The 21,272-nt window shown below is 41.7% G+C and overlaps 3 protein-coding genes across 4 annotated transcripts; all 3 read left to right on the top strand.

Moving 5' to 3' along the window:
- The first annotated feature begins 418 nt into the window (after positions 1 to 418).
- Positions 419 to 5,048, top strand: LOC136435650 (zinc finger protein 665-like). Of its 2 annotated transcripts, none has more exons than XM_066429300.1 (2): positions 419 to 551; positions 955 to 5,048. In XM_066429300.1, exon 2 carries the CDS (start codon positions 962 to 964, stop codon positions 3,101 to 3,103), a length of 2,142 nt encoding a protein of 713 aa, XP_066285397.1. In that variant the 5' UTR covers positions 419 to 551; positions 955 to 961; the 3' UTR covers positions 3,104 to 5,048. The 2 variants fall into 2 exon arrangements, with proteins under 2 accessions (XP_066285397.1, XP_066285398.1); XM_066429301.1 differs by having other exon boundaries at positions 421 to 555.
- A 1,628-nt stretch (positions 5,049 to 6,676) lies between these two features.
- On the top strand, positions 6,677 to 10,483 carry LOC136435932 (NXPE family member 3-like). The gene is made up of 4 exons (XM_066429642.1): positions 6,677 to 6,752; positions 7,693 to 7,772; positions 8,917 to 9,300; positions 10,024 to 10,483. Exons 1-4 carry the CDS (start codon positions 6,677 to 6,679, stop codon positions 10,351 to 10,353), a joined length of 870 nt encoding a protein of 289 aa, XP_066285739.1. The 3' UTR covers positions 10,354 to 10,483.
- A 4,079-nt stretch (positions 10,484 to 14,562) lies between these two features.
- Positions 14,563 to 15,821, top strand: LOC136434272 (NXPE family member 3-like). The gene is made up of 2 exons (XM_066427001.1): positions 14,563 to 14,652; positions 15,230 to 15,821. Exon 2 carries the CDS (start codon positions 15,427 to 15,429, stop codon positions 15,748 to 15,750), a length of 324 nt encoding a protein of 107 aa, XP_066283098.1. The 5' UTR covers positions 14,563 to 14,652; positions 15,230 to 15,426; the 3' UTR covers positions 15,751 to 15,821.
- The last annotated feature ends 5,451 nt before the right edge of the window (positions 15,822 to 21,272 follow it).

The following is a 21,272-nucleotide window of genomic DNA, read 5'->3' as shown; positions in this document are numbered from 1 at the left end:
ATTCAAAATTTTGTAGGTTGTGTTTGGTTCAGAGAAAATAGCACTGCTTCATTATATTGTTGCTGTGGTCTACTGTTAACTGCATTGGGCAACTTCCCCTTTTAACTACTTCGAACTAGTATCGCACGAACACTCACAAAGTCGTTTTTGTAAAACTACACATCCATGGTGTTGGCAGAAGCACCATCAACATGTAGAGCAGTACTTGGCAGATCACCAGTAGATGTCAACGTTTCTGTTAGGACAGTTTGGTTGCGATTTAGACAACAACACACATATGTACACAACCTTTATAAGTCACAACAACCTAAAAATGACAAAAAAGTACGTTGAGCTCAGTCCTGGAAAAACCAGGGCTCCTGTTGTACTATTCGGCGACGAAAGATCTGGTGGGTAATCAGGTGTTTTGATTTACCCTTTGACCCGATAGGTCAGAGGCCGGACAGACATTCCTGTCCGCCATTTTGATTCCAGCCGACGTTCTTTATTTTAGTTCTTCTAGACTTCTAGTCGTTTCTGCAAGTACTGTAGCAGCCTCAGCTGGGGATCCGGTAGGTAACGACCTTGTGTCACTTTTTCAAAGCAATCCAGGCTGATAATTGGACCCGTACCTCCAAAATCTTTAGGTGCAGGTCGAAAAATTACACCGAAAGTCCGGAGCATCAAATTATAAATTTGTACCTATAACGTTACTGAACGTTACCGTTACTGTACCAAATAGACGTACACTCTATATTCTTGAACAGACTTACGCTGTATTGAATAGGTGGTTTAATTTGTAAAAGTTGTTTTTTTCTTGCTTATCATGGTGACGCCACTGGGGTGAGCCAAAATGTTATTTTGTTCAGCCTACCAGAATTCCAAAAGGATTTTACTTTGGTATGTGTTAGGGTGTGCATACTGTTCGTGAAATTTCTGGATATGCATACTTAAATCACCACCTTTCCACCTCAGATCTGACATGGCATCTTCGAGTTGTGGGTCTCCAGCTGACGTTCCTCGGAACAATAGCCAACTGCTGGAAGTCAACCCAACCGCTGACGTGACAAACTGTCAGGAAGAGTTCAGAGTAGACAATGTGTCGAGAACCAAAGGAGAGGAACCCTACCTACATGGGGAGGATGGAGACAGAAGACACAAAGGTGAGGAACCCTACCTACATGGGGAGGATGGAGACAGAAGACACAAAGGTGAGGAACCCTACCTACATGGGGAGGATGGAGACAGAAGACACAAAGGTGAGGAACCCTACCTGCATGGGGAGGATGGAGATAGAACCGAGGTCCGCAGAGATGAAAAAGTCCATATGGGAGATGGGTTGCACGATGATAAGCAGTTTGGAGCTGTTATGTCTCAACAGATAACTGACGCAGCTAACTGCATTGACGAAGAACCCAACACCAGTGTAGAGCCTAAGAGGTCCTTCCTCTCCCAACATACCAAGAAACGGTGGATGAACCGGCGCAGAAAACTGACTCAGGTAACCGACACAACCAACAACACTGGTGAAGAACCCCACATCTGTGTAGAGTGTGGATATAAGACATCTAACAGGTCACATCTTTCCCGACATCTGAAGACACATACCAAAGAGAAACGGTACGGGAGAGCTAACAAATCACACCTCCAAACAAAAACGAAGAAGATATACAAGTGTGACCAGTGCGACTATTCGTCACCTTGGAAACGATGTTTGGACATGCACATGACGAAACACACGGGTGAGATACCCTACATTTGTATAGAGTGCGGATACGGAACTGCAAGTAAGTCCACGCTCTCGAGTCATATGAAAGTACACTCAGGAAATAAGCCACACAAATGTGACCAGTGCGACTTTCGCACAGCTTGGAAGCGCTACTTAGATTTGCACAAGGCTAAACACACTGGTGAGAAACCCTACATGTGTGAGGAATGTGGATTCAAATCAGCAACTAGTTCCAGCCTATCTAGACATAGGACAATACACTCAGGAGAGAAACCGTATAAGTGTAACCAGTGCGATTTTTGCACAGCTTATAAGCAGCACTTTGATTCACACATGGCTAAGCACACTGGTGAGAAACCCTACACGTGTGAGGAATGCGGATTCAAGACAGCTTATCAGGGTCACCTTGCCAGACATAGGAAAATACATACGTCAGAGAGACAGTACAGTTGTGACCAGTGCGACTATTCAGCCAACCAGAAAGCACAAATAGACAGACACGTGGCTACTAAACACACCGGTGAGAAACGTTTCATGTGTGAAGTGTGTGGCTTCAGGACAGCTACCAAGTCTAACCTCTCCAGGCATGTAAAGTTGCATACAAAAGGAGATCCACTCAAGTGTGACCAAGACATGGAAAAGCATGTAGTAACGCCCTACAAGTGTGTTGTGTGCGACTATTCCACTCATCAGAAGGATAGCTTCAGGATACACATGGCTAAACACACTGGTGAGAAACGGTACATGTGTGAGGAGTGCGGGTTCAGGACAGCTTATAAGTGTTACCTTGCAAGACATAGGAAAATACATACATCAGAGAGACAGTACAGGTGTGACCAGTGTGACTATTCAGCCAACCAGAAAGCACACCTGAACAGACACATGGCTACTAAACACATCGGTGAGAAACGTTTCATGTGTGAGGTGTGTGGCTTCAGGACAGCTACCAAGTCTAACCTCTCCAACCATGTTAAGTTGCATACAAAAGGAGATCCACTCAAGTGTGACCAAGGCATGAAAAAGCATGTAGTAACGCCCTACAAGTGTGTTGTGTGCGACTTTTCCACTCACCGGAAGAATGTCTTCAGGATACATATGGCTAAACACACTGGTGAGAAACAGTACATGTGTGAAACGTGCGGGTTCAGGACAGCTCACAAGTCCCAACTCACTCACCACATGAAACGGCATACAGGAGAGAAGCCGCATAAGTGCGACCTGTGTGACTATCGCAGTATATGGAAAAGAAACGTCGCTATACACATGGTTAAACACACTGGTGAGAAGCCCTATATGTGTGACCAGTGTGGCTACAGGTCTGCGTACAAGTCTGGTCTCAAAAGTCATATGAAGATACATACAAGAGAAAGGCAACTGAAGAAAAGTTTGCTTTAGTTTGACCAGTCTCACTCGCCTGCTTGGAAGGTTTTTTTTGTTAGGACAGGGCAGAGCACAAGTATGACCACTGTGACTGCTATACAGTTTACAAGAAAACGTTGTATAGCCACTTTATAGTTGCTTGTACGAAAGTTTCTCTAAGCAGATTTGTAAATATCTTTGTGATATCTGTGACAACTATTGCAATGCAAAGATTTGGGAAATACATAAATCCTTGCTTTGTTCTAAGAATATTGATATAATGCAATTAACTACTAGCCCAAGCCTAATTGAAATGGTGTTACAGATTTACTCCTGTTAGCCTCAAGTAGTGTTGTTTTTCTATTTTCTTTTTTTTTTCTTTAGGGCACAGCAATTTTTTTTTTCTTCTTGGAATAGCCTCTCCTGTTTTTCCCATTTTGAAAAAAAAAATTGGGTCGCCATTTCCATTCACAAATTTTTACTCTCGATTTTACTTTTTGTTCAGTTGTGAAACTCAATAGTCAGCAAAATATTATAAAGGCCTGCACATACCTAAAAAGTGTGGTCACATCTTATAATAAGTTTTTAACATTCATTAAAAGTATTTCTCGATATCAATCCATTTATTACATGGCAAATGGTAATTTTGTTACTGAAATTATAGTACTAGATCAACGAAAGGGGTGAATTGCATAAAATGAGCCATACAAAGCTGAAATTTGAATTATCCTCTTATTCTTTATGTTATGTACTACCCTTATCTTCACCCCAGACTATTTGCAAAAAAAATATTTGTATTTTTTCGCCCTGTCGCTCCAATTTTTTTTCTGAAAAAATCCGAGAATCAACAAATAAAATTTATTGGATACATAGATACAGATACTGTACATAGAAGTCAAGTACAATATATATCAAGACACTGGATGCCATGAGCATTGTTAAACATGTATTTAGATGTGACAACTCTAATTGTCAAAAATAGGTACATAAAAGATTGCGTTGTTATCAAAAAAGATATTGTATTCAACTGTTATCCCTATCTCCTTGCAACATGATATTGCATAGAAGAAGCTCTAAGTACATAGATTTTAGTAATTAGGTTTTGATATTTCACATCTCTTATATGCGTCATTTGTCATCTGTTTTTTTTTCCCTTTGGGCAGGAATATGCAATAGATATTATTGATTTATACTACAGCTGTGTGCATGGACATTGTTTAAAGCTGTTTGAATAAATGCATGTATGACAACGGCTGTGGCCTACTTTTGCGTAATTTGACGAGTCATACAAAGCTGAAATTTGAATAATCCTCTTATTCTTTATGTTATGTACTACCCTTATCTTCACCCCAGACTATTTGCAAAAAAAAAGATTTGTATTATTTTCCGCCCTGTAGCTCCATTTTTTTCTGAAAACTCCGAGAATCAACAAATAAAATGTATCAGATACATAGGTACAGATACATGTAAGTCAACTTCACTGTCGTATTTCTTTAAGTACATTAGATTTCTAGACACTTGATGCCATAAGCATTGTTAAACATATATTTAGATGTGACAACTCTAATTGTCAAAAATAGGTACATAAAAGATTGCGTTGTTATTAGAAAAGATATTGTATCCAGCTATTAGCCCTATCTCCTTGTATATATACATAGATACAGATACAGATACATAGAAGTCAAGTACAATATATTTCAAGACACTGGATGCCATGAGCATTGTTAAACATGTATTTAGATGTGACAACTCTAATTGTCAAAAATAGGTACATAAAAGATTGCGTTGTTATCAAAAAAGATATTGTATCCAACTGTTATCCCTACCTCCTTGCAACATGATATTGCATAGAATAAACTCTAAGTACATAGATTTTGGTAATTGGCTTTTGATATTTCACATCTCTTATATGCGTCATTTTTCATCTGTATATCTTTCCCTTTGGGCAGGAATGTGGAATAAATTTTATTGATTTATACTACAGCTGTGTGCATGGACAATGTTTAAAGCTGTTTGAATAAATGCATGTATGACAACGGCTGTGGCCTGATGATGATGATGATCCATTGTGTTCTGCGGCTCAGAGGTTGTGGAAACAGCTAGCCTCTGGCTGCATTCAGTCTTTCTTCATTTCTTTCCACTGTGGTCTACTTTTGTGTAATTTGACGATTACAAGTTCAACCAAAGTTAGGGGACGCCAGGCGTTACAGCACTCAACGTCAAACCGTTATAACAAAGACGAACAAAACTGCAAATCTCTAATAGAGGTAAGCGACTGTTTGCTACTAACTTGGCGTACTGTTAAAAATCTATTATGCTACCAAATCAACCTGCACATGACTAAAGGTTTTAAAGGCAACCAAAGCAATATTAGGGCCCGAAAAATGTAAATTAAAAAAATGCTGAAATCTTTATGGTAGTGACATTTACTAACATTGTCTAGCACATTTTCGTAATAACTTCATACTTTGAGCGCACAAAATCGTGCCATACGATGATCCCCTTAGTTTCGCGAGCCTACAAATAGGGGAATGATTTTCAAAGAGTTGTCACATCACAACAACGTCGTATTTTTGTATCATAGACGTTGTTATGCATTGTGATAGTGTTGTTTGAACTAATCATGTATAGAAATGACTAAATAAATTGACTTTCAAATGCGATTTTACGGACCCTAATATTCCTTGTATTCCTTTAACGAGCACGCCAAACGGTATCTTTTGATCGTTGTGTTCCATGGAAGAAGGCACGACAACTGAGCCTCCTGGTAAAGACTTAAACCTAAAGACTTAAGATGTTTAGTCTACTTTCAAAATCGATGCTGGATTTTCCAATATGACAAGGGTATCAGAATATTGACCATACTCTACTTTCGAAACGTGCACATTTTTTTTTCAAATTTCGACAACATTACTGACTTCAAACTTGGAAAATGATGCAAAATGTTGGAACATGTTCCAACAGTGAAACAATCACATAGATGTTTGAAAATTGTTCTTAAGAAAGTGATATATGTGCAATTACTTTCAAAATATTTCCAATATATATATATATGAGTTTAAACATGGTCAAACTTTCATTCTTGACAATTTTGATTGAAATTGTATTTATCTAAAATTGTTCAAACTTATTAGCAATATTATCTGAAAACCCTCTCGGTGACATGGATTTGACTCTAAAGCAGATCCTGTCTTTTCAAAGATAGGGGTGGGTTTTTTTTTTAAAGTCTCGCGACGATCGCCACATCGTGGCAATATTGAAGATAAATCTATATACATACCATCTGATATCTGGATAGATTTTCTGTTTTTCTGTTTGATAACAAAGGAAAAAAATACGTAGCCAGTCGGAATATTTCTTTTACACGTCGAACGGAATTTACCAACGTTGCATGAAGGTTACCCTACATGAGAGGTTCTCAGAATAAAAATACTCTTTTTTACACAACCAAGAGATTTATTCAACCGACGTTTTGGTGACCATCTGTCACCATCTTCAAGGTAATTCTGACTGGTTCACATTACACTGCAGCACAGGTGTCGCTGCTTATAGATGCGTTCCCAAACGCAAAGTATTTACATATATACAGTCACAGGGAATGGCACCACAATGCGGTCTGTGGAGGCTGTATGGATCAGGAAATCCACTCCAGCCATGAACCGTGATGAGGGGGGGACTCAGTCACGTTTGGGACCGCATTCTCAAATAGATGATAATCGTTGCATTGTTTTTTGCTCGATACTTATACACTTCTGTATGTTTGGGACCTCATCATTCAGCATTCAGGTAACACGTTTTTAAATCTAGGGCCATGTTGATTTGATTATATGGATGACATCCTCTGGGAACACCAAAACCGATGCGAGCGTGCGAATGAAATAAAAAGTTTGTCAAAAAAAATCGTCGTTATTATGAAATCTTAGTGGTCAGGGAGGTTAGCTTAACAAATTAAGTACCACACAGAGTATGGTCCTAGTATATCCAATAATAGACTTTTCCTTTTATTCTTTTACATCGTCTTCTTTGACTTTGGATTTGCTTTGGCATACTACATCACTATCCTTTTCCCGAACCTTTTTTTTTAATTCATGGCATGTATTTACTACTTGGCAGCTGCTTTGTACGATTTACGGTAGGGACGAAACCTTTTTTTTAACGGACGAAAATTGATTCGCGCACGGATGTCATCCATATAATCAAATCACCACCGCCCAACCGAAGGAAGGAATGACAAGTTTCCATGATTTTAGGCATGTAGTTAGCTTAAATTTACCGTTTTTCAAAACGTGGCGGTCTTAGTGTATTAGACGGAAATACAATTTGACGTTGCAGGACATATTCATTGAATGTAAATGCCATCCATATAATCAAAGAAATAATCAAATCACCACCGCCCAACCGAAGCAAGGAACGACACGTTTCCATGATCTTAGGCATGTAGTTAGCTTAAATTTACCGGTTTTTCAAAACGTGGCGGTCTTAGTGCACTAGACGGAAATACGATTTGACGTTACAGGACATATTCATTGAATGTAAAAGTCAAGGATGCTCCTTTGTTTGTTTGTTTGTTTGTTTATCTTTATCTTATTATTTTATTTCACGTAAGCGTGTGCCTCTGTTGACAGTTATGAACCACGGGTGGAGGAATACCGTTCTGGTGGTGCTGTCCGCCGTCTGGATCATTTTCATTACGAAGAAGATTACGGTACGACTTTTTCGTGTTGCTATGGCGTTGCTATGGTGTAATCACTGTCCGCCATGTTGGATAGGTAAACCTGGAAGTTGTCAGGTGACTACAGTTTTGTGCAAGCACATTAAACGCTTCCAGATTCAACCAACGAGCAAGGCCGCCATCTTATCTATCGGGCATCGTTATATATCATGTGGTAATACCAACCTCATATTGGTAGGACTATGACATTTTCAACTAGCATCATTATCTAAAGGAAAAATTGAGATTTTTTCATGGAAATATTGTTTAAAGCGTATTTGTGTGTGTTTGTTTGCGTGCGTGTTTGTGTGTGTGTCCGGATGCTTGGTGTCAGCATAACTCAAGAACGTCCGGAGGGAGTGTAATGATATTTGGTATGTTGGTAGGTGTTGGGAGAACAAATGTCAATGTCAATTTTGGGCCCGTTGGTATGTGACACTGGAACTGAACTGACGTTTTTGTCAAAATCTTCCAAGGAGTATTAACTGAACAAAGGAACGACAGATTTCCACATTATTTGATATGCAGGTGGCTTAGACAGAGATGTACAGAAGAAGTGCATATCATGCAAATTGGGACTTAATTTGCATAAGTAATGAGGAAAATCTATATTTCCATTCTAAGCATGCTGACAGCTGGCACCTGTTAGTTTTGTAACTGGGTTAAGTATTCCCCAGGAGCCCCACAGCTAGTGGTCAAACCACAAAGGGATATACAACCAAACCTGTATACTTGTTTTTATGATATAAAAAGTGTTACTTGATAAAATGAAATGGCAATAATGCAAATCAGAATCTATTTTTCATTACTATTGAGGAAATGTTATAAACCCACGCCATTCAATGGTACGACAGTTCAGCAATTCAACACATGTAGCTGAGAAATAAAGGGACCTAATTTGCATAATTAATGAGAAAATACTGTAATTCGATATTGGTAAATAACTGAAATATAGGTAGATAACTGGAATTTGTGGAATTTGGAAGTTATGTGACAGTGAACATAGTTGAATATAAATTCTGCAAAATGTGGACCTAATTTCCATTATATATATTTCATGGAGATTTGAGGTCTCCGAATTCTTGTTTAATAAAGTATTTAATTAAAACATGATGGCGGTGTTATTTTCCTCATGTAGACCTGGGAAGACCATCATGAAATCCCGACACCAATACCAAAGCCTCGGGTCTTTTTGGAAGCCAAGAGGTCAAACAACACGAATCTGGGACCGTCCATCATTGGGAAGGTCGAGCTTCGTCTTCGTGAGCAAGTCACGTGCCCAAACAAAACGAAGGTCGTCGTCTTAAACAGGGACCGGCTGTACCGCCAAGGAGACGTCCTGGAGGTGAGAGTAACGGCACGAGACGTAGAGGGAAGACGGAAGACGCACGGCGGAGACTTCTTCCGCGCCAGACTGATCGGCGACCGCTCGCTGCAGGAAAGTAGTGCTGGCCACGTGACCGACCATGATAACGGCACCTACTCTGTGCAGTTCCCGCTCTACTGGGTAGGGGGCGTCTCGGTACGTGAAAAATGTTGTGGCTGTGTTAGGCCGTGAATTTTTCACATTGTTTTTCCCATATCAACATCTTTGCGTCCTTATCTCGATTGGAATATGGCCTGGTACGGTACTCGCTTCGGCAGCCGCTCGCTTACTTAAGCCACCCTCTCACTGGACCCGCGGCATGCTGGCGGCGTCGCTGCGTCCTTAACTGGATGTGTGTTACCCTTGACTTTATAATGGGAATATCATGCAAACCGTACAAGTTTGACCAAAAAGACAACAAAACACACAAAGATTGAAAAGATTCGTTTTTTTTTTGTCGATGAAATTCGTTGAGTGCTTTGTCAATTCGATCGGCCGCAGCGTCGCCGCCAGCGTGACGTGGGTCTTGTGAGAGGGGGGCTTAGGATGCTCGAGAAATTATCATGCAGTCAGCACAAGTTTGTAGCCTGGAGTCCAGCCTTGTTAGCTTTTACATGCTTCCCAAGATCCGCCAGTCTGCATTCCAGGCTAGCGGAACTCTGGGAGCCGACCAAAGCTAACAAGGCTGGACTCCAGCCTGCAATTTTGGGCAATTCAAAGAAGTAATGACACCGCGATTCCCACAATAACTTGTTGAATTGTCGCATGTGGTACCAAGTTTGTCTACATTCCCCTGTGTTTTCGGCAGTGCAATTCCGTAACTTTTCTAATTTAACTTTTATTTTGTGAATTGAAACTGTCCTGTGTCATTCCCGGTAGGTCCGGATCCAACTCGTCCACCCGAGCGAAGCAGTCAGGGTTCTCCAGCGAGTGCGAGAAGTTCCAAACAAGAGAGGCTTCCACTGCACTTTTGTCGGCGTAAAAACAGGCGTCACGGAAGAGCGTCAGTGCTTCAGTTCTCCCTACTCCAAACTTCCTGCCCATCAACAGTGCGATTTCTCAAAACCGGACGCGAACGGAACTTGGTTCTGTGAGAGACCGGAGAACCTCCCTTGCGACAGCATCTCGAAGTGCAGGTGGATGGGCCCGAGATTTGGGAATGTACTGGGCCTTGCGTCTACAGAAGAGAAGAAATTCTTCAGAGGGTAAGTCCCTCAAAATGCCCCAAACAAGCATACTGTAATTCTTCATATGTTAACGGTAACTTAATTCTAGCTACTTTAACGGTCACTAGTCAACCGTTAAAATTTCATCATTGCAAATATTTGATTACTAACATTTGAGAGTGACATTTGAGAGTGATGTTTGCTCCCACAATTGAAATTGAATATTATGCCGTGAACTATTCCCTTTTCCCCAACAGCTAAAATTACCAACCGTAATATGAAATGGATTTACAGTATATTAAAGCAAGGCCACATGCAAAACAAGTTAATCTTATGTATAACATCCACCGCACACTCCTAATTGAAAAATGAAGAAACAAAAAGAAGATGCCTAGATTTTCAAAATGTACACCGTAAATGTGGTAGCAATAATTGAAGCGACAAACATGGTTTAAGAACCAACAAGTGTTTTATTCTGTATTTAAGAAGTGACACAAAGTGACACACGTGTGGTAGACCAGTATCACCATGGTGGCAACTACACTCATGGCAACCTCACCACACCCTCATAAATCAGGCCCCCTACGCTCCACGATACATCGGTCGCGAAGGGGCCCTGATTATCAGCGTGCCCAGACATGGTTATGGCGACCTCGCCACCAAAACAGCTTCAGCCAATCAGAGGGGTTTGCTTCCCATCATCGGAAGCAATCGCGCAAAGAACACTGGGAAGCTATCAACCAATCAGGTTACGTGTTACATCGTTGCTTTGGTTACCCAAAACAAATGGCAGCCGACAGTTTTGCTTCAGCTGTGGAAGACTTGTTTGGATTAGAGTGGCTTCGTCAGCATCAGCAGTCCACCCTACAGACACTGCCTCATGGCAGGGACGTATTTCTAAGTGTAAGGACAGGCGGCCGAGGGAAGAACCTCTGTTATATGGGCTTCCCAGCGGCAGCGAAAGCCGAGCAAGCCCACCGATCTTGTCCGCGACTTCCGTCTGGAGATGAGTTCGTCAGTCCGCTCATTGCCGAATAAGGCAAGCTCATTAATCATTCATGAGCAAGTGTCCGCGACGTCGCCATAACCATGCCTGGGCAAAATTTCTTGTTCTTGCTATTTTTCAAAATCAGGTCGCTTATCTCATCCATAACATTTGCTTGCGTTGGTCTTAATGCAAGTTGATTAAACGATTTTGGTTCATAACCAATGTCTTGTTTCCATCTGCCAACGTCTCGGTCTACCACCGATCACCTTCCACAAGGCAACATTGGCTGGTTCTACTCTACACTGCAGCACGGTGTCGCTGCAGTGTGAAGTAGAACAGCTAGGTGTCGCTGCAGTGCAAACAATGCGGTCCTAAACGTCATTTAGCTTTTATCCCCCTCGTCATGGTCCATGCACGTTCATACATGTAGATATACTTGCATCAATGCACTAATCATAATAATTCAAACACATCAAAAAGGAGACGTTGACGGATAAAACATATATTGATGGATGACATAACGTTGTTCTCTTCTTTGCCACGCATGCGCAGGCCGTACCTGGAAGAAGAACTAGAAGCAAACCTCTCGGTGCCCATCCGCGTCCATCCGCCAGTCGTCCCCAGTTCTGCAAAGCTTCTTCCGTGTCCTGGGAACGAGTCCGACTCTCTGACCCCGGGTACCCAGGGGTATTGGTCACGAGGGGCTTGGCAGTCATCCATCTGCAACGTGCGAGTTTTTAACACAACGGACGTCCAACGGTGCCTGGCAAATAAGACTATATACTTTCATGGTGAGTCCGGTCTGCTTGGTCTACTTTAAGCAATGCTACAGCAACGGACCAGGAATTCCAGTGTCCTGCAACAGTGGGGTTGAATTCGAAGCGCCGCCAACTGACTTGCTAAGACAGGTTGGTCAGTGCTAGGCTTAAAGGTCCGGACCAGTTAGACTGGTCAGTTGTTGGCGCTTGAACCCCACAGTTAAAGTTCTAAAAAGCCGCTTTTGTGGCTCAGCTGTCTCTCTCATCCTATAAATCTCCTCACAGTTCGAAATGCGCATGTGCCACCGCAATTCACTGTGGTCAAAGGTCAATACTACAAGTCCTTGTTTATGCCTAGGTCCCAATGGCGCCGGTGTAGTCCCAGGCGGCCCCCGAAGCCACAAATTTGTCCCGGTGGACATATAGAATACAACACGGGGTATCCCATATCACCCGAGGTACCAGCCCGACCGCGAGTAGGCCAGGATCGCCCGTATGTATTCTATTTATGTCATACCCACCCGAAAAAAACACATTTCAATGTGAAATGCGCCATAAGCTGAGAAATTTTTGTGTCCTCGAGCACAAAACTGCAACAACATCGATTCCAACCTCCGAATCCGGTATTCGAATTTTCTACGGCGGTGCAACTGCACTGGCGCGCTCGAAATGCATTCGAAATATTCTATGGAAGCCCGTGTGATACAACTCCCGAACCCTATGTGATACGGATAGTTATCACACGGTCCGGAGCACCCGTATCAGGCCCAGATATGACATGATGCCAGCTATATTCAATTATCTCTCGGCGTCTATTTGTCAACGAATCCCGCGTTGATTTTAAGGCCGGGTTGAAATGATTCGGTGTCCCGGCTAGACCAAAAAAATAATCCGAAAGTCCCAAGGCAGTCCCACGGGGCCACGAAGAGGTCACGCCCGAAATACTGAAGTGCCAAAATACAGCCCGTGAACTACCCGGCGGGGCCCTTTCTTCAATCATGACCTTAGCATTTGACGCGCTGGCCACGCGGATGTTGTTTTTGTCACCAGGGCCCTTGACCTCTGACCTTAACCAAAATACCGTGCAGCACCGCACTGGGATTGCAATATGGCTCATTAAGACAATGTTCCAGTCACGGTTGCAGGCAGATGTGCAAAGACTAGGTGTGACAGGTCGCTCAGTGTATACGTAATATAACCAGCTGCAGCTCATAGAAAGTTGATACAGAGAAGGATGGCGAAGCCTAGGGAAAACTAGTCAGCTCTAAGGTCCATGCCCGTAGCCAGGGGGGGTTCGGGGGTTCGGAACCCCCCCCCCCCCAGACTTGAAGGTCCACTTTCACAGGCTTGAAGGTCCACTTTTTAATTAACAAGATTTTTTTCAAGGCGGATTTATTTGTATCACCAGCAAGGCCACAGAGGCTAGAATCCTAGAAAAAACTTCTCACTAGTACTTTTTCTCTGTTTTTTTTTTCTCTGCAACCCTTTCAAAACACAGGAAATGGCCTTTCAGAAGGTTCAATTTTTGAAATTTTACACGCTCGAAGGACAACTAAGGTTTTTTCAAGGTGGACTTATTTGTAACACCAGTGGGGCTAGAATCCAAGAAAAACTGCTCACTTTGTCTCTAATTTCTTTCTTTGAAATCCTCTCAAAAAAACAGGAAATGCCATATCAGAAGGTTCAATTTTAAACATTTTCCGGAGGGGCATACCCCCCGACCCCCCTAGGAAGCTCCCGCCTGCGGGGCTCGTCTCGCGCCTACGGCGCTCGCTGGTCCCTCAAACATTAAAAAGAACCCCCCCCCCATCAAAATCCTGGCTACTGGTATGCGTACAAGTGGTCGTGCAGGAGGAGGAGGAGTGAGTGAGTGAGTGAGTGAGTGAGTGAGTGAGTGAGTGAGTGAGTGAGTGAGTGAATGAGTTAATGTGTGAGTGAGTGAGTGAGTGAGTGAGTGAGTGAGTGAGTGAGTGAGTGAGTGAGTGAGTGAGTGAGAAACGTCAGAAGTACAGCCAAACCTAATAGTGATAACATCTACAGAAAGCCCGCCTGGCCATTGTGACCTCTTGTTCTGTTAGGTTATTTTCCCAATGACACAAGCATTAAGAACTATGTCAATAGTAGCCACCTGTATACCGTGACCATTCTCGTCTGGTCTGCCTTTTTACCGGAATTCCCCGGAATGCCCTTTTTACACCGAAATGCCCCGGAATGCCCATAAAAGAGAGTGAATTCTACCTGAATACGCTATGCTTTGATGATTAAACACCACAGGTTGCTGTATTTTGGCATGAAATTATGTATTTATGGCCCAGGGAACGAGAAATCATTCCGGTGTAAAAAGGGCATTCCGGGGCATTTCGGTAAAAAGGCAGACCCTTCTCGTCAAGTCCTTTGGGTGGTCACAACACACGTTTGATTGCATGAATAGCATTTTCTTTTCTTGTTACCGAAAATGGGAGAGTTTCTATCTATATCTATAATCTTAAAACGACTCTTCTTTTTTTTCCATTTGAAGGTGACTCCACCGTTCGACAGTGGTACGAAAGGTTACAGGCGATTCTACCCCTAAAGAATGACAGACAAAACACTAAAGGTTTGCGAACTACACATTTTTTACGTTCAATTATGTATAAACTGGACCTATTTTTGATTAATCTAAATGTCACTCTTCAAGTTTAATCGATTTGCACCCCCCGTAACTCCGAACAGAGACCTTGATGATTCCATTTAATCTCCAAGCAGATCTAACGGTTGCAGAGACCTCGTCCAACTGGCAAAAGGAGCTTTTATTGCAACCCGTTATTGCAATAAAAACTCCTTTTGTCAGTTGGATTAAGGTCTTTGCAACCGTTAGATCTGCTTGGAGATTACATTTCATTCGGTTTTGATTTCTTAATGGCGTGTTCACATGCCGTTGTCAGTGCCATTTTGTTGTTCCCATATGCATTCGCTGACTTACAGCTCAATAGAAGACCGTTCGTCACTTTTAGAATAACACATAAAGCGCGGCGAAGCCCAAATAACCGATAAATGTCTTTGTATGCCTAAAACGCAGAGGCTGTCCTTTCACGAGCTACGGTTCACTAACCTGCGATCAGCGACACCCACATGTGTTCATTGATTACACAAAATGTATAATTCTTTTTTCATCATGGTGGTTTGATTTATAGAGCTGAAACGTGGAACGTCGGAACGCTGGGATGTCGTTGTCCACTACCGGTTTCACCACCTCCCCATAAATACACTACTCCCGTATCTCTTCTCCGAGCTGAGATACGCTGGTGAACAACTGGACTCCATTCCGGGCGGGTCGAACACGGTTGTGGTCCTGAGCCTGTGGGCTCACTTTACCGCGGAACCACTGGACATGATCCGGTCGCGACTGCACGCCATACGGCACGCCATCCACCGCCTCCAGCGAAGAGACCCGGGCACGCACGTCTTCGTCAGGACTGGAACCACGCGGGAGCACTTAGGGAGGTCACTGTTGTATTATTTGCTCGGAAGCGACTGGCTGGCTTACCAGATCACGGAGGTGATACGAGAGATGTTCCGGACGGACCCAGACGTGGTGGTGTTGGACTTCTGGGACATGACTGTCTGTCAGTGGGGAAAGGACAACGTGCACCCAGATCAAACTGTGGTGGACAATGAACTCAACATGCTACTGTCTCACGTCTGTCCCAAGTAGAGCGGTGAGCGAAGCGAACTCGGTAGTTTGTGAACACCTCCCCGATCTCATCCGAACTCACCCGAACTCATCCGAGTCAAATATGCAGTGTGCATGTCAGACATGTGATGTGGGCTTCGGTTGTACAAGGGCTCGCCCCGTCCTCTGCTGCTGAGGTCGACGGATGATGATGATGATGCAGTGTGCAAAGGGACAATGACTTAATGTGACGCTGTAGATACATTGCCTATGCAATTATGAAAAAATAATGCAGCAAGTCTTTATTTGTTAAGTATTTACCAGTTTTGTATGTTTCTCTGCTAGTTTCTATGATAACAAATACGTGCTTGTATCTGAGGCTGAAAAACACTTTGTGCACAGTTATCATAAGTTGATTGCGATACAACTTTGATATACTACAATCTATGACTCAAACAGCATCCGACATTTTATTTACCTGTCGTCTGTCAAACTACAAATGGTATTAGCGGACCTAAATGGACCACAACAATGAAAATCCAATATGGCGGGCAGACATTCCTTCTCATCTTGAAACGAGAGGGGTAACATGCAAAAACTGGTAAATACTTAAGATTGGCTGCATTATTTTTATTTATAATTGCAAAGACAATGTATCCAGAGCTTCACATAAAGTCCTTGCGCCGTGTATACTGCATATTAGACTCGGATTAGTTCGGGTGAGTGAGGATGAGTTCGGGTGAGTGTTTAGGCATACCAGTGGTTTATGATATGTTTATATGTTATTGACCACGCGCTATGTCACCGTAGACACCGAGGGAAAAGTGGGTCCTTAAAGTTATCATTGACACTGATATTGTTAAAAAGTTGAAGTCATCACTACAATTGTGCATTATTGGCCGATCTCAAGTCTTCATTAACCCAAGTTTATGACGCTATGGCTGTATGACTAATAGTATACAGAATGTGCATACAGCAATTAGGCGAAAGTAATATAATAGTCAGTGGTTTATGAGCTGGATTTATGGTCACTGGACAGGCATTGTGTCAGAGGCAATGGGTTTTGGTCACGAGGGGTTTGGAAGTCATCCATCTTTGACGTGCAATCTTAAAACAACGGACGTCCAACGGTTCCTGGGCAGCAATGCCGCAGCAATGCCGCAGCAATATCGCAGCAGTGCCGCAGCAATGCCGCACCAGACCAGGAATTTTGATTTTGACAATTCTAGGCTCCGCTGTTTTATAGCGAACCTTCCTCTCGCCCTTTCAGCTTCTGGTTCGGAATCTCATTAGACCCTATGATATAAATTACATAAGATAAAGGTTTTATACCTACATAAGGCTGTGATAATTATCTTCATGTGAAAAATAAGGATAGAATCAGAACAGGATGTCATCATAGCTTTTACTGATATATTTACTGTATTGTGGTCTCCAGTTGTACATTGGAAGAAGATAAAATGTAAAGTCACGAAACAAAAATAAATATTACTACAGATATTCTTTATGTTTGACATGTTAATTAACATACACGTAATGCATACTTACTTATTGATACCGTGTTTGTCAGTGAACGCTAGCTTTAAATTTTCTTACAAGCACATGTAGTATATTTCTTACACCTACAAAATTTAGAAAGCGATATCACTCACAATGTAAACATCAGTGTGAAAATCAGGGTTAGCTCTATGAACATCAGCGCTTGTGTTGGTGAGAACACCAGTGTTCATGTGAACACCAGTGTTAGTGTGAACACCAGTGTTATTGTGAACACCAGTGTTCATGTGAACACCAGTGTTATTGTGAACACCAGTGTTAGTGTGAATATCAGTGTTGGTGTGAACATCAGTGTTAGTGTGAACACCAGTGTTAGTGTGAACACCAGTGTTAGTGTGAACACCAGTGTCCATGTGAACACCAGTGTTATTGTGAACACCAGTGTTAGTGTGAATATCAGTGTTGGTGTGAACATCAGTGTTAGTGTGAACACCAGTGTTAGTGTGAATATCAGTGTTGGTGTGAACATCAGTGTTATTGTGAACACCAGTGTTATTGTGAACACCAGTGTTCATGTGAACACCAGTGTTATTGTGAACACCAGTGTTAGTGTGAATATCAGTGTTGGTGTGAACATCAGTGTTAGTGTGAACATCAGTGTTAGTGTGAACACCAGTGTTAGTGTGACGCCAGTGTTCATGTGAACACCAGTGTTATTGTGAACACCAGTGTTAGTGTGAATATCAGTGTTGGTGTGAACATCAGTGTTAGTGTGAACATCAGTGTTCGTGTGAATACCAGTGTTCTTGTGAACACCAGTGTTAGTATGAACATCAGTGTTAGTGTGAACACCAGTGTTAGTGTGAACATCAGTGTTAGTGTGAACACCAGTGTTAGTGTGACGCCAGTGTTCATGTGAACACCAGTGTTATTGTGAACACCAGTGTTAGTGTGAACACCAGTGTTAGTATGAACATCAGTGTTAGTGTGAACATCAGTGTTCGTGTGAACACCAGTGTTCGTGTGAACACCAGTGTTCGTGTGAACACCAGTGTTCGTGTGAACATCAGTGTTAGTGTGACACCAGTATTAATTTGAACACAAGTGTCAGTCTGGACACCAGTGTCAGTGTGAACATCAGTTCTTGTTTCATTTCAACTTCTGTTATTATTATTCTCATGTTGGAAATCCCTTTTTTCTGTTACATTACATTTTAATTTCTGTTCGATGAAATTTATGTTATCATTATTGTTAACCGGTGTTTACACCAAACTTCCGTTATTATTATTACTATATATGATTTCACATTATCTGTACAATATCGGTTCTTGCTGGATGGTTCGCTTATTGTATTTGTTTTTAAAAACAATATGAAATGAAAAAGCAGTGTTATTGTGAACACCCGTGTTAGTAGTAGTGCAAAATCGGTGTTAGAGTGAACATCACCTTTATTATCATCTCCAGTGTAAGTGTTAAAGCAATGTAAGCGTGGACATTCACTTAAGTGAAATAATAGGTGTCAACGTGAACACCAGGGTTAGCTTAAAACTTTAATAGCAGTGTAACTTTATGTGCAAAGTAATTGTAGGAATGCAGACCGAGGAAAAGGATAGATTCTAGCACTCTTGTGAATGTAATGTACGGTAAAGATAACTTAACAAGTATACCAACATTTTACATTAGAAGTAAAAGAAGAGATAGCAGTGACAATGTAAATAAAGGCCAAGCTTAACATTAAACCTCACTCTTTAATAAAAAAAGATGAACCAAAAACAACAATCATGTACGTTGATGAAGGTTAGACATCCAGGTAGTAAGAGAGGCCCAAAATACTTACTGAAGCTAATGGAAACTTTGAAACAGTCAGACGTTTCATACAGCAACCTTGTCTTAAATTAATGTTCTTTTGAAGACTACGTCAAGACATCCTAATTTGTCTTAACCTCATTAACATATCTATTCAGAGTTTTGGTATAAAACCTGGTTTTCCAGTCCTATCCTTAGTCACTGACGAAAGACAGCGGATGCTGTCTGAAACCTCTGACTGTTTCAAAATTTTATCTAGTTGCTTGAGTAACTACTTTTGGCGCAACAATCATGTACATTGTGTAGCATTGATTGCAAGCCACAAAGGTATGACATGTTGTGGGGAAATTGATATTTTCTTCTTCCGCAACCGTCTGACAAAAACAGGATGTTATTTTGTTGACCTGGACAGTCAGGAATGTAGGAAATTTGTAATCTCCGCACGTTGCCCACAGCATCCCGACTCATCATCATTTTTTATTCAATATTGAAGAGATACAGACACATTGGGGTGTCCGGTGGTGTAGTGGTCTGCGCTTCTGTCACTTACCACAGTCTGGTTCAAATCACTTGGAACCAGAAGGCCCGAGTTTGTGCCCGGGTAGGACACCTCTGGACAAGAGGCACATTGAGTCATACCAAAGACAAATAAAAATGTTGCATACTTCTGAAACAGTATGGAAGTTAAACACACTCCACTGCCAGTGGACTAGCCCCCTGCTGCAGTGATTGCACCACATTGTGGCCCAGGGCTATGAAACGGAGATGGGCACCGCCCTTTATACCTTATGGTGTGGGAGGATTTTAACTAACGGACACATGAAAAGGCTTATTCGTTGGGTACATGAAAAAATCTTTTATTATACACCCATGTATATTCCGTGCGAATAAAAAAGTAGTGATAAAGAACAGATAGTGACAAGACTTGTAATACAATGATATAGGTAATACGAAAACATAGGTTCTGCGTCTTCTTGTTTCCTAGTAATGTTATATATAGAATTAATAGAGTGAAAATTAGTGTTCGTGTAAAAGGTAGTTTTAGTGTCAACATCAGTGTTAGTGTAAAATAAAATCAGTGCTAGTGTGAAAATCAGTGTAAGTATCAAAATAAATGTGAGACAACATCAGCGTTACTTTTAATAGTACAGTAAAAACAAGTATATTAACGAGATATTTGCTAAAATGTAACAACGTCTGCTCAAAACAGGATGTTATTTTGTTGACCAGGACACTTAGGAATGTAGGAAATGTGTAATCTCCGCACGATGCCCACAGCATCCAGACTCATCATCACTTTTATTCAATATTGAAGAGATACATAAAAACATAAAAGGCAGAACATCACGCCATTCTCTTATAAACGGTGCCACATGTGTCTTCAGGACGACACGGCGGTTATATCATCATGCATTGGCCCTCTTTTTTCATAACGTGAAGTGGTCATCCGTGAGAGGAGACTACGTTCCGCTGGTCACTCCTGGAGGAGTAAGGAAGAGATCACCAGCGACGTTCTTTTGTGGGCACCAAAACATGGACATGCAAGTGTAGGCAGGCCTCGCACAACCTACATACAGCAGCTGTGTGAGGATGCAGGCTGCAATTTAGAAGAACAACCTAGAGCAATGGAGGTCAGGGAGGACTGGAGGAGGAGGGTGATGTCCGTGACACTCTCACGACAATATGATGATGGAGTGGTTTAGACTCTCTTCAGATACTCTCACAAAAAGGCGATAACAACAACCTGATGATATCTTCGGCGCTTGTTTAAAGTGCTGTGTTGGAAAGTAACCAGTAGTGCTCCTGGATACTGCCCAAAAGCATCGCTTGTCCGGAAAAGGTATACATTTTTGTCACGTATCTTGATTTTAGTTGTTTTTATGTATCTAAATATTCTTAATATTATTCAAAGAGACGTAATGACGACAGTTGCTGCACATGATACTTTTATCGCGCAATGAACCTGACACGAATGATTTGCAAACTCATATTCGGTCGACTACATTTCCTTTGTTTTGGTTTAGAATTAAAAATCTTTCAAAATGATACCTCATTTGTAATGAATGTTTTTTTATATTCCTGTGATGATGGGCATTCTTGATTTTGTGTATTAGTAGCAAGAATATACTTATTTTTCATTGCGTTATCATATATTGACTCAGGACAAACATAACTTATGCCATCGACACTTTCTTTGGCGACTGACTCACAAAAGTAGCCGTACTGTTTATCCCACAAATATATTAGTATTATTTAAGTAC

The sequence above is a fragment of the Branchiostoma lanceolatum genome, chromosome 5 (genome assembly GCF_035083965.1).
Source record: "Branchiostoma lanceolatum isolate klBraLanc5 chromosome 5, klBraLanc5.hap2, whole genome shotgun sequence".
NCBI classification, from domain to species: domain Eukaryota; kingdom Metazoa; phylum Chordata; class Leptocardii; order Amphioxiformes; family Branchiostomatidae; genus Branchiostoma; species Branchiostoma lanceolatum.
This window is presented reverse-complemented; position numbering and strand designations above follow the sequence as displayed.